The 13,595-nt window shown below is 39.4% G+C and overlaps 1 protein-coding gene across 4 annotated transcripts in view; it reads left to right on the forward strand.

Annotated features, from left to right (window-relative positions):
• The window catches only part of LOC121876155 (synaptojanin-1-like), a 45,350-nt gene that overhangs the window by 13,667 nt on the left and 18,088 nt on the right, over nucleotides 1-13,595 (forward strand). For all 4 annotated transcript variants that reach the window (XM_042381092.1, XM_042381093.1, XM_042381094.1 and 1 more), the window contains 9 exons: nucleotides 523-676; nucleotides 2,194-2,367; nucleotides 4,490-4,663; nucleotides 4,786-5,016; nucleotides 6,388-6,544; nucleotides 7,223-7,405; nucleotides 10,031-10,191; nucleotides 11,256-11,403; nucleotides 12,256-12,401. In XM_042381092.1, coding sequence (XP_042237026.1) covers nucleotides 523-676; nucleotides 2,194-2,367; nucleotides 4,490-4,663; nucleotides 4,786-5,016; nucleotides 6,388-6,544; nucleotides 7,223-7,405; nucleotides 10,031-10,191; nucleotides 11,256-11,403; nucleotides 12,256-12,401 — 1,528 coding nt within the window. The remainder of the gene's footprint in view (nucleotides 1-522; nucleotides 677-2,193; nucleotides 2,368-4,489; nucleotides 4,664-4,785; nucleotides 5,017-6,387; nucleotides 6,545-7,222; nucleotides 7,406-10,030; nucleotides 10,192-11,255; nucleotides 11,404-12,255; nucleotides 12,402-13,595) is intronic.

Raw genomic sequence — 13,595 nt, forward strand, 5'->3', positions numbered from 1 at the left:
GTGCAGCATAAATCTGTAGTCATTTAAGAGAGGAAGCTAAGACAAAGGAGATTTATAAATAGTTTAAATATCTCATTTGGTCAAGTTGGTATTGTTGGCAAGTGAACCTGAGTGTCTGAATGTGACCCTCTTGTTTGGAACCGCTACTGAATCTATTTATATCTGGATCCAACATGGTGACAAGCCTACAGATTTCTTGATTGCAGTAAAAGAATGTAAATGTGTAAATATGTAACATGTCTTAAATTTGAACATTACTGTACATGTTTTTTTAGGGTAGTGTCAGACTGCCCAGAAACACTCAATGGTGGTCTGTACCTTCGGTCTCTTGAGTTTTTCCTCGGTCCTAAAATTAGAGAATTGCTTCACTCGTCAACCTAGGAGACTTGGTGCACCTAAATCCACTGATTTCAATAGGAGTAATGTTAAGGACAATAGATTAAAGAGATTGATAGTTTGGTAGACGTATGCTATTATTCTGTTCTATCCAGAGTCAGCGAGTTTTCATATTATTTTTTCCAGGTTCATGGTGCGAGGTGTCAATGATGGAGGACACGTCGCAAACTTTGTTGAAACAGAACAGATGATTCACATTGACACGATGGATGATGTGGTGTTGTCATATATCCAGACTCGTGGAACTGTACCTTTATTCTGGGAACAACCTGGACTTAATGTAAGTTGAGTGTGAGTTTTTCTCTCCTGTATGTAGAATGGTCACTCTAAAGGTCTTATGTGAGGCCGCCCTAGAATTTTCTGGATCATTTGTTGTTCCTTTTTTTAATTCATTTAATATTAAACCAGACATCTCATTTGGCTTCCACCCATTGTAACATTACGAGGTCCAACCAGTCCTCTTAAACATCACAACTTAGTTTACTCTGTCATCTAGTAAAGGATATTATTATGACATTGTACCTTTACCAGATGACTCATTGAATTAACCTCTTTTAAGTTTATGGATGGACAACCCTGGTGAACTATTGACAATGCCTGGGAATATACCATTGATTAGTTGTCGCCCCACATTGTAACCATATCCTTTTAACACCTTGTTTACGGGTTTCCCTCTGGGCTGAATAAAATCTGCCGCTACCCAAATAAAATATTAAAAATAGTATCCCTGTAGTGAAGGGGTTAAGAAGGAATAATTAGAAGTGAAAATCACCACATCCAGTTTGAGACTGATGCCTCATGAAATCACACTTGCTTTGCTTACCATGCCCATCACTTGAGGCTCAGCCATAAGCAGTCATTTCCCTTGTTCCAGATGTTATTTCTTATTGAGCAGATTCCTCCTTATTTTTCATATCTCATAGAAGGAGCTAAGTGCATGTTGCCTTTGTTTCTTGGTACTTAAATAATTATTGGTTGAATTTCACACAGTCCTTAGTACTGTAGTATAATATGGAAAGCGTATATGCATATCTTGCTTTCATGTTGCAAGAGCATTTTAAGTTTGCTAACAACCTAAGTTGAACCAGCATGTGGGTACGATGACCTAAAGATACTTGTATTGCCTCTACCAAATAATGAGTTCATAGTCAGTCATCATCGTTGCCTTGACTGGTCTGAACAAGGTGTGGTTCTGGGGTCGTTTTAGAATGAATAACCCTTGTATAGTTACATAAATGAGTGCAGAGATTGTATGGCATTTCCCAGCTTCTTGTACAGTATTTAGGAATTGTTCTTGAGGTTCAGGGAGTTTGCAGTTCTATTTTGTATATGTTCTTGTGTGTACAGCAGCTCTGTTGTTTTTACTAGTGTGAGTTATATGACACTTATGGCCAGGCCAAACAAGAAGTTTAACAATGAGAGGGATGACAGAGACAGGGTCAGCCACTGTAGCTGCACTTTCTCTGCATAATATTCACCCAGTAATCATTTCTGTTGAATCTAATTAACTCCATCCTCTTGCATCCAGAGTCCGTTGTTCACTCACTTATAATAGTGTTGTTGGCTCGGTGATTCTGCCGTACATCCCTGTCTATACTTCCTTTGATATGGATTTCTATCTCTCAGTAAATAACTTTCTTTCTCTTCACTGCTCAGAGGTTTAGTTCATCACTAATTGGTCCATTATAATATAACCATTCATCGAAATTTTTTTTTCCCTAACTCTTATGTCAGTTGTAGCTTATGTTATTTTGTGCAGGATTATTTGATATTAGTTCTTTAACATGTACATTTCAGGTCGGCTCACACAAGGTAAGGATGTCTCGAGAACCAGAAGTGTCTGTTCAAGCCTTCCAAAAGCACATGCGGTTCTTAAGGGAGCGTTATGGTCAGCAGGTGGTCATCAACCTCTTGGGCACAGGTGTTACTGGACGAAGTCAGGGAGAGGCAGCACTCTCTCATGTGTTCCAAGTAAGTGGACTATAGAGGCAGGTACAATAGCATGTGCCTACCATTGGGTTTCTCAAGTTCCCATTTTCTATGCCAGTCCCTAGCCCCAGTGTTCCTCTATCAGATAATGATGTCAGGCAACGTGGATGGATACCCCTCCAGTATGGTACAAACCCCATCTAAAAACAAAGGCAGAAAACATGCAGTACAGCCTGGAAATTGAGCTGAGCTGAGGTATTCAGACATATGCCCTTGCTACTTTATATGCCTCACTTCTTGTATGAATAACTTTATTGAAATTTTAAACCAGTTTTAGTTTTCACTTGTTAGTCTAGAATTTGAATAAAAAATGAATGTTAGTGTGAGAGAGTACCCGGTCACCGTGGTTCGATTCCCAGGCACTCCCACTTCACCCAGCTGTAAATGGGTACCTAAGTTAGCAACTTGGGGAAGTGAATGTGGTCGAGTGCAGTACCGGCCATGCTGCCTCCTTGTGTACTGAAGGTTTAGTAAACAGTGGGCAGTATCCACACTGTACCTAATGGGCAGTCATGCCTATGGGACCCACTTTCACAGTGTGGAAGGGAGTGTCTGGGGGTAGAGTGACAAAGGTGGGGGGAAGCAGAGGGCAGACAGTAACTATTGACGATGAACTTGTGTCTTCCACAATGACAGAGGCAACTGAGAGCCCTTTTGAGGTGTGGGTAGACTGAACAGGCCTACTGGAACACTTGAAGTGGTTTATAAATACAAAATTTGACTTAAAATTATGGCTGTTCTTATGTGAGGCCCGTCACAGTTGTGTAAGTGAGCTCATATGAGGTATGTTGACATTCATGGGTTAATTTGCAAAATCTCTCTCTCTCTTATGTTTATATTATTTACTTTCTCCATACACTTTACATCCTTCCTCCAACCCACTTTACTCCTTCACCACATATTTCATTCCTTCTCATTCCACACACTATATTCCCTCTCCCACACACTATATTCCCTCTCCCACACACTAAATTCCCTCTCCCACACACTATATTCCCTCTCCCACACACTAAATTCCCTCTCCCACACACTATATTCCCTCTCCCACACACTATATTCCCTCTCCCACACACTATATTCCCTCTCCCGCACACTATATTCCCTCTCCCGCACACTATATTCCCTCTCCCGCACACTATATTCCCTCTCCCACACACTATATTCCCTCTCCCGCACTATATCCTCTCCCGACACTATTCCCTCTCCCGCACACTATATTCCCTCTCCCACACTATATTCCCTCTCACACTATATTCCCTCTCCCACACTATATTCCCTCTCCCGACACTATATTCCTCTCCCACACTATATTCCCTCTCCCACACTATATTCTCTCTATTCCTCTCCCACACACTATATTCCCTCTCCCACACACTATATTCCCTCTCCCACACACTATATTCCCTCTCCCACACACTATATTCCCTCTCCCACACACTATATTCCCTCTCCCCACACACTATATTCCCTCTCCCTCTCCCCCACACTATATTCCCTCTCCCACACACTATATTCTCTCTCACACACTATATTCCTCTATATTCCACACTATATTCCCTCTGCACACTATATTCCTCTCCCACACATTATATTCTCCTCCACACTATACTCCCTCTCCACACACTATATTCCCTCTCCCACACACTATATTCCCTCTCCCACACACTATATTCCCTCTCCCACACACTATATTCCCTCTCCCACACACTATATTCCCTCTCCCACACACTATATTCCCTCTCCCGCACACTATATTCCCTCTCCCACACACTATATTCCCTCTCCCGCACACTATATTCCCTCACCCACACATTATATTCCCTCTCCCGCACACTATATTCCTTTTCCCCACATAATTTCCTCCCTCTCACCCCCAAAAATAGTTTATTTCTTCCATACACTTTACTCTCTTTCCTTACATTTCCCTCAGATGTAGACATCATCATCATCATCATCATCATCATCATCCCTACCTGCAGGGAGTTGTACTGTACCTAACATCAGCCTGGGCCTGAGATCTCACTTCACCATTTTCCTTTATCTATGATTCACTCAGCAGCCTATTACATTATACACCATAAAATTGATTTATGATGATTTGCAGATTCAACACATTAATTGCCCCTGGAGCAAGGACTCGCCTCACATCGTTTTCGACTTTCATCAAGAGTGTAAAGGTGGACACATAGAAAATTTGGGTAAAAAGCTGCAGCCTCGAATAAAGGAAGAGATGGAAACATATGGTTACTTCTGCCTCAGGAAAGGTCAGGTGCAGTCAGTAAGTACCTCCTCCTGTGCCTTGCCTATACCAGATATCAAAACTTTACAGTAATTGAAATGTATACAAAATTTAAGTTCTGTAATTGCATGTTATTTAGTTAATTTTTCCAATATCCACAGTTACAACGCGGCACTATGAGGACAAACTGCTTGGATTGCCTTGACAGAACGAACAGAGTTCAAACTTATTTTGGCTTAGATTCCCTAAACAAAATGTTAGAGGATCTTGGAGTGTCAAACAATGGAATTATTGTTCAGCGATTCACATCCAAATTGGAGGAGATGTGGAAGGACAATGGTAACCGCATCAGTCAAATATATGCTGGAACTGGGGCTTTACAAGGCTCAAAGGTAAGTCATGATATTAAGTGACTTGTGTAACATAAAGAAGTGATGAATTAAATTTTTATTTATTTTTTCTTAACTGTGCAATAGACTCGGGGAAGTACACACGATAGTGTTTCATTTGAAGGACAACATGACTCACAAGTGAAAATATTCATGGGACACTTGTCTTGTGCATCATGGACAAGAAATATGAAGATTTTTTATTTAATTTTGCGGTGCAAACAGCTAGCTGGGCGGGGTCATTAGTCATTGAGGTAATCTTTGAAAAGTTCCATCATATGGGTGTCATCTCAGGGGACACATTGACCAGAGTCAATGGGTTAATGTTTAGCTACAGAAACTGGACATAGATACCTTCAGTCTCTTTATATGGTAAAGCAATTCACAGTTGCATGTGTGTGGGTCTTTATGTGGAGCTTAGAGGGGTAATGCTGTACTGTACAGTACTCATCTGGTTTACATCCCATGCTTGCACAATAGCTTGGCATTTTGTATATTCCTCCAAAATCATTTCATCTTGAGAAGACTATTGACATATGGGAAGATGCTTGTGTTTGGATACCTGAAAAAATCCTATAGTGTATCACCACTGGATTGCTTGACACCTAGGACCCTGTACAGTAGTGTTATTCTCCCTGCTTCTTGGGATAAAAGGTACAAGTTGCATTAATGCTTGAAGTTCATGGTTTTGTCCTCCGGTTTGTATAAGCTGAGTTGAGTGTACAAGTCACTAGATCATTTCATTCACTTTAGACTTTTCTGGTGTAAAGAAAGGTGGAGAGAAAGAAAAAGATCAATACAGATATCCTCTCCTCATGTGTTGGGATTCATTTACTGTTACTTCTGTTTCAGGTGAGTGAGTTAGTTGGTATTTAACATAACCTTTACCCTCTTGTAAATTGTACAGTTGTGGATAAAGAGACTTCAGCAGGGAGGGAGTGTAAGCTGCGTCTGCCTCATAATTAAAGTAAAAAATTTAGTTTGTGATGTGGAAAGAGAAACACACAGACTTTTATTCGTCACCACTATGTGACGTTGCCAAGTCTCCACCTACATCCCTACCCTCCCATACATCACCTCCCTCTCTTCCTGCCTGTCAAAATCTTTTTGTCCACAGTTGTACAGTCCCCTTCACTAATGAGTTTACAGGGGCTCGTCAGGTTTTGTTCAGTGTGGCAGCCCCGTGTTTGTTTACATTCGATAGAAGGAAATTCGCAATAGCAAACCTACCATGGAATTAAAGTATAACAATATTAAAACAAATATCCCAATGTAATATGTGGAATGTTTATATGATGAGCCCCTTTAAATGCACTAGTGAGGGGGTGGGACTGTACATAAAGGAAACTCTCTAAATGGTATGGTTCTCTTCAGTTGATTGATGGGGCAAGATCAGCTGCAAGAACATTTCAAAACAACCTTTTGGACAGTAGCAAACAAGAAGCCATTAATATTCTCTTGCATGGGAACCTCCTTAATAACTACCTAGCAGCTCTCTCCAGATCTCTGCTACCATCAAGCTACCTCTATGGTAAGACAAACTTAAAGATTATTAATATGATTTTGACAAACTTTGCATTTCCATGTGTTTTAGTTTTTCTTCTTTAAGTAATTATACATTTAGCTATATTATATTACCTTCAGTTATTCCATTAATGGTGGTGTGAAATTATGTTCAGATTCTTTTTAGGTTTTAATATATGAGATTGTTTTTTAATAAGTGTTTGTTAGGGTATTCAGGTACAGTATGATGTGCTTTGTTGTGCATGATCACCTAATTCTTGCCTTACACATCGCCATCTATAACGACCTGGGCAGCTTGGTGGACCAGTCAGCACCATGCGTGGTCCCCATATCACAGCCACACCTCCTTTTATTCTCTCTCACAACTGGTAACCAACAAACATCATTTTAAAAACTGTGCTTCATACACACTATTATTTGTGCAGATTTCAACCATTATTGTGATTTTGTTCATTCTCTTCTACAGACTTGGAAGGTATTGAGGTCAACACTTGTCCACAACACCTTATATTAACCATTCTATCTCCATTCAGACCATTTCTTTTTGTCTCCTTTCATCATTTTCGTTCTTGTTCAATATTAACATTTTCCTTCGTCACACAATTCACTCATTCACTATCATAATGTAATAGTAATACTGTATTGAATACAGTATATCCATAAATATAATAAAAATTTCCCACAGCTCCCATCAGTGTGCTGCGTCAGTTGTGTCAACGCAGCACAGAATATACATCATCAATTCCTCTACGAGTCGCTGTTGGGACGTACAATGTTAATGGAGGGAAACATTTCCGAAGTCTGGCATACAAACACCTGTCGCTGGATGACTGGCTACTGGACTCCAAGAAGAATGCTGTTCAGAGTTGTATGTCTTTTTTGTTTTCAAGGTTAATGCATTTGTTATGGTTAGGTTGTGTACAGGCGGTCCTCTACTGACACTCATTCAGAGATATGAACAAACCTGTCCACATTTGCAGGTGACATATTTGCCTACAAAATTAGTGTACGCTATTTATACATCAAAATACTGGTAAAGGCTGGTAAAATATACTGTAATGTGTTGAATTTATTATTCAGGTATAGATGTACTGTAAATCTGTTATTACTGTATTGTAATTTTTTACAATACTGTATGTTCAGTGTCTTCAAGAACAAAGTTGAACTAAGGAACAAATAGGCTGATGATCAAGCCTCAGGAACAAAACTCGTTCATAAGTAGAGGAGCACCTGTAATTTATTCTTTTCTAATGTAAAATAATATGATTCTACAATACCTACTATATATTATATTCATGTTATGGCTTAGTATACAGTAAAACCTCCATGATTTTTACCCCTGTAATTCAAAACCACTCATATTTCATGATGTTTTGCAATTATAAAATATATATTACAAATTTCGTAATATTTGATAAAATTTCGGATTAAAAGAGACATGTACGAATATACTGTACAGTATATGATGCACATGTCGCCCTGGGATACGACCACTGACCGCCTGCTTCAGTGTAAACAAGTACGATACGCATCACGCCCGTCACTCACGGTCGGTTCACGTTGGTCAGTTGTGGAGTCTACATCTACGGTAAACTGCGCAAGCTTATCCCACTTGTTTCTCCATCATTGCCCAGTGGTTGAGCCATTGTATTTGATAACCCTAAATCTGGTACTGTACTGTACTTAGAAACATTTAAATTTTGATTGCGACAGATACGGAAAAATACCTTCTTTTTTCTCCCCCTTGGGATAAGGTGTCCCTCATATATAGTAAAATCTCATAATTCGTAAGGGCTAGAGTCGCTATTATTTCATATTATGTGTTTTTTATTGTACCGTACAGTAATATCCTGGTTATCGCAAAGGATACGTCCTTAAAAGTTAATTTATATAACAAATTTATGAATATCAGGGCAATTTTCCCCATAAGAATCAATGTAATTAGGAGGGGGATGTGTTCCCAGCCAGCAGCTTTCACTACATATCTTATTATATACTGTATACACAATATACAGTACAGTCAACCCTCACTTTACGCGGTTAATACCACCCACAGGGTACCGCGGAAAGTGAGAAACGTGTAAAGTGAACAACATAACATATGGGATTAATTGAAATAGAGACCGGGCCGACCCCCAAACTCCACTTTTTGACGACACACAACTATGCTGTAGTAAAAATAACTTCTTAATTTTATGATGGTATGCACACACAATTAATAATTAAGAGAAATATCAATAATAGTAGGTTTTTTAACACTTACATTAGTAGAAAAGATGGCTGGGCACACGGGGATGGGGGGTTGGTTCCGAGGCAGAGGGCAGATTATTGGCCCTCACCTGTATCACTTGTATCAATTGTATCACTATCCACCACAGAGGCTTGCAGGGCCTCTTTGTCAAGCCCCTCAAAGTCCATATAAGTCCATATCCTCACTATAATTATCACTATCACTGACTTGGGCCGGTTGTGGTGGGTGGCAGGTGAAGAACTCGGTAATGTTTTGATGACTGGGCGACCTTGTGCGCACCCTGGTCGCGCCGCTTACACAACATGGCGGATGGCGGGAGAGATGGATCCAAAAATGGCGTGGCTCGCCAGCCGCTCTCCGCATAAAGGGGTACACGCACCACGGAATGTGAGCATCCCGGGTTCCGGCAGGGTACCGCGTAAACGTGGAAACGTGGAATGTGGGACCGCGTAAAGTGAGGGTTGACTGTATACTGTAGTTGCAATGCAATAAAATAAATACAATACCATAAAGACAATACAAAAGAACACATTTCATTAGTCATACACCTTTAATAAAGTTACAATAAACACCTACATATTTTGTGCCACTTATTTGGTTGAAACATTTGCTGGACTTTCATTATCTGAGAATTTATGAATTAAACAATGCAATGACAGAGGGCTGGAGAGTCAAGCTACAGACAAGGACTGGCACATTCATCACTACACAAGTTCCTTATATACAATGCACATGACAGCACCTGACCTCGCCCCACCCGACCCATCCTTGTGATGGTGGTCACCTCTGACAGAGATGCTGATTCACACTTAGAGTGTAACCAATAATATCCTCCCTTGAATAACATGAAGTAGAAGTCAAAGTTAATACAGTATACAGTTCCTCGCCGACTTACGATGGGGTTAGGGACCCAAATGCAGGTTGTAAGTCGAAATGGTCGTAAGGCGAAAATGCTTAAATAATACATAGAAAATCTAAAATGGGTGTCTCTTTTTCTTCTCAGCACCACAAAACTCTCCCTTTACGCTTGCCAGCCATTTTAAAATGAATTACAAACGAAAATTTTGTCAGTACACAGTGCAATCACTGACATTGGGACTCGAAAATACGTAATTTGACAAAATTTTCGTACGACTGAAGCTGTCGTATGTCCGGGTGGTCGTAAGTCGAGTAGGTCGAAAGTCAGGGAGGAGCTGTCTAACTGATGTAGATGTATACTGTATTTATTTGTGTTGTTTTCAGCCCTTGTGGACACTACGCCTGAGGATGAAGTAAGAGATACTAGAGCTCCTGATGTATTTGCGATAGGCTTTGAAGAAATTGTGGATCTAAGTGCCACAAACATTGTCCAAAATACTCAGTGGTCTGAAAATGCTGCATCTTGGGGAAAGGAACTGCAGAAGGTAATAACTGAGTCCTGAGAGGTTTGAGACTTGCATTTGTTGTCATCATTATAGAAATGCCCATCTACCTGTTCATTTATTATTATTATCATTTCATTTTGGTGCCACTTGGTTGACGTTGCCAGTTACCTGGAGTTTTATTGTACGTACTGGTATTTTCAAAATGTTTTTCGAGAATGGATCCTTTTTGTAAATCAAGGACTTTGTGTACTGTATTCAGGTAATTATTAAATTGGAAACAGAGGAGATATTAAAAAGTGCATTTTTTGTAAATGTTTACATTCAACCCAAGTGGGGCTGTAGCATAATAAGGGAATTTTGTCCCCCTTACTTATAGAATGTTAAATAGTATTTGTTGAAAAGTAATATGAAATTAATGACACCTGGAAACCAACATTAATAACTCATAAATAGATATGAAGTATTTCTTATTTACAATCATTTTCTCTTATTAAACTTGACTCTTGTATGTACAATACCTCATACAGTATATTGATATTATCATGCTAGTTTGTTAATTGATGTTTAGAACTATGAAAGGGATGCAGAGCTTCCAAAGTGTGAACCTGTGATGGCTTCTTTTACTGCAGGAGCTGTATTTATGTGTTTTTACCTTATTTGTAACACTACTTATGTCTGTGAACTTCATTTCTTGATTTGGAATCTTCTTTTCCTTCACTAGGTACTATACTACATTCATCCTTTATTCTGGGATACCCATACTTCTCTGCATTAACTGTCTTGTAACCATGGCTTCCATATGCTCTTTCTCTTGTCTTGGCTTGTGATTGGTCATTTAGAATGCACATAATTAATGAAGTGCTGTAGATTGACTAAAATTTGCTTCCACGGAGGATACTGCCACATTATCCAATCACAAAACTGTATGTCATATAGGTGGGTGGTGAGAGCCGAGTGTGACATTTCCATAACGAACAAACTGTAGTTAGATTTTGTTTTCTTGGCAGATATACATTATCTTCCACCACTGTAAACTACAAATTAATTTTATCTGTAAATCTGCAATATCATATTGGAGGTTAAGATACCTTTTGTCTCCACAGGTTATATCCAGAGATGAAAAGTTTGTAATGGTAACGTGGTCACAGCTCGTTGGTGTGGCATTATTTGTGTTTGTCAATGAGAAACACGCCAGCCACGTGCGCCATGTATCTGTTGAGAGTGTCAAGACCGGAATGCAAGGGGCAACAGGTGAGTTAATTGTTGCAAATTCATAAATATATTCTTCGTAGAATAACAAAGAAGAGTTACTGGTACTGTGTGTTAACAGATAGTTTCCACTCTTGCATAAAGTGGCGTAGACTCATCCCTTATTTGCTGTTATTCATTCCCAGTAATGTAGTGTTTTACTGTACTATTGGATTCCTCATCCACAACAAGGCCCCAAAATACAACCAAATCTACCTCGCACTGCGTACAACTCCACAAATACAGTATACTGGTAGTACTGCATGTTTTGGGGGTTTAATTGTCTATAAACTGGCCAGGTCTGGTATGGGACACTTTGAGATAGATGCCAAATAGAATGTTAAAAGTGGTATCCACCTAGTGAAGGAGTTAGTGCAGATAGTCTACTAACCACTTGTATATGGGGCCCCATCTGAGCTGAATAAAATTGTCTGGCATTAGCCAAATAGAATACTCTATTGAAAAGTGGCATCCCCATAGTGAAGGAGTTAATCGTAAGGCTGAGTTTGATAAGGCCATTTTCAATCATTGTTTACCTGCCATAATTATTACCAAAGACTCATTTCTACTCGGTAACAATAGTATTTCCAGATACCATATCTTACTCGCAGCGTGTTGGTGCTAGGCTTGAAAAAAAATTTCCCCAAGTCCTCACAGGGCCAAAAGTGCCTCAAAATTGCCAATATCTCAAAACGTCAGATTGGCACTTATGCCCCTGCTTTAGGAGATGCCTTGTATATGGCAGAATAAGGATTACAAGGACATAAATATTTCCTGGTAGTTATTGTGTGTGTTTTTCATGATTTTATTGAGAAAGAAATGAGATTAATTGCACTTTTTTTTTTCATTACTCAGGAAACAAAGGTGGTGTGGGCATCAGATTGGTGGTTCGAAACACATCAATGGCATTTGTCTGCTCTCATTTTGCTGCTGGCCAAAAGGAGGTTAATGAGCGAAATAATGATTATGACAGCATTGCCAGAAAGCTTATTTTCCCTCTTGTAAGTACAGTACTTATGTTTTTTGTTTTGTTTTTAAATGAAGAGTAATGATGCATGAAATTCATTTTAAATCCTGTGTATTTTTCTGAGGTAATAATTTAACCATACTATATACAGTACAGGGACAGACAGAAATACAGTGAACCCTTTGCTAATTGAATATCGTTGGAGCTCTGGGTCAACTGAGTTACCCGGTAGTCAAAAATATAGAATTACTCCAACCAAATAAAAATACCTCAGAATTATCTCACAAATCTGTAGTTTTCTATACACAGTAACTCTGGAAACTGTTCAAAATTGTAATTTTTATATTGTGGTTGTGTTTATGAAATAGTTTTGTACTGTTCAGAGTAATGCCAATGAATCCACCAAAAGTCAGACATTCATAGAAATAAAGAACTGTATTGTATAGAAAAAAACGATTGTAATGTATGAAAGACAATTACTTTGTTATCAGGAAACAATCTGTCCTTGTAGAGCGAGAGAGAGAGAGAGAGAGAGAGAGAGAGAGAGAGAGAGAGAGAGAGCGAGCGAGCGTGCATGAGTGTTGACATGGAAACAATCTGTCCTTGTGGTGTTGACAGGTAACAATCTGTCCTTGAAGTGTGTGTGGTGTTGACAGGTAACAATCTGTTCTTGTAGTGTGTGTGGTGTTGACAGGTAACAGACTAAGTAAGAATATTTTTTGACAGAACATTCATTTAAGAAAAAAGGAATATTTGTCTTAAGTAAATCAGAATGATACACGAAAGATAAAGATTAAACCTGTTTCCTTTTAACTAAGGAAAGATATAGATCGTATTAGGACTAAGGGAGAGATCCCTATCATATGTGGTGTTCTGCCTAGAAGGAGAGTTGGCAATGAATGGTTGTCAAGGGCAGTTGGTGTCAACGGCCGTCTTGACGGATATTGCAAGTCAATATCAGTCCCATTCGTTGACAACTGGGACAACTTCTACAGCAGAAGGGACCTTTATGCTAGGGATGGGGTACACCTGTCTCAGGATAGGGTGGCAACCCTGGCTGGGTCTCTAGAGGGGGCAGTTCAAAAGATATCGAAGTCTTTAAACTGCTAGGGGAACATATGGGCACGGGGATGGAGGAGACTGCAGTGGGAGCGGGTAAACAAAGTGAAAGATTACAGGGAAATAGTGTTAGGAATGATGACAGAACTACATTAGACAGGGAGTTTAA

The sequence above is a fragment of the Homarus americanus genome, unplaced genomic scaffold (assembly GCF_018991925.1).
Source record: "Homarus americanus isolate GMGI-L3 unplaced genomic scaffold, GMGI_Hamer_2.0 scaffold34921, whole genome shotgun sequence".
Lineage (NCBI taxonomy): Eukaryota > Metazoa > Arthropoda > Malacostraca > Decapoda > Nephropidae > Homarus > Homarus americanus.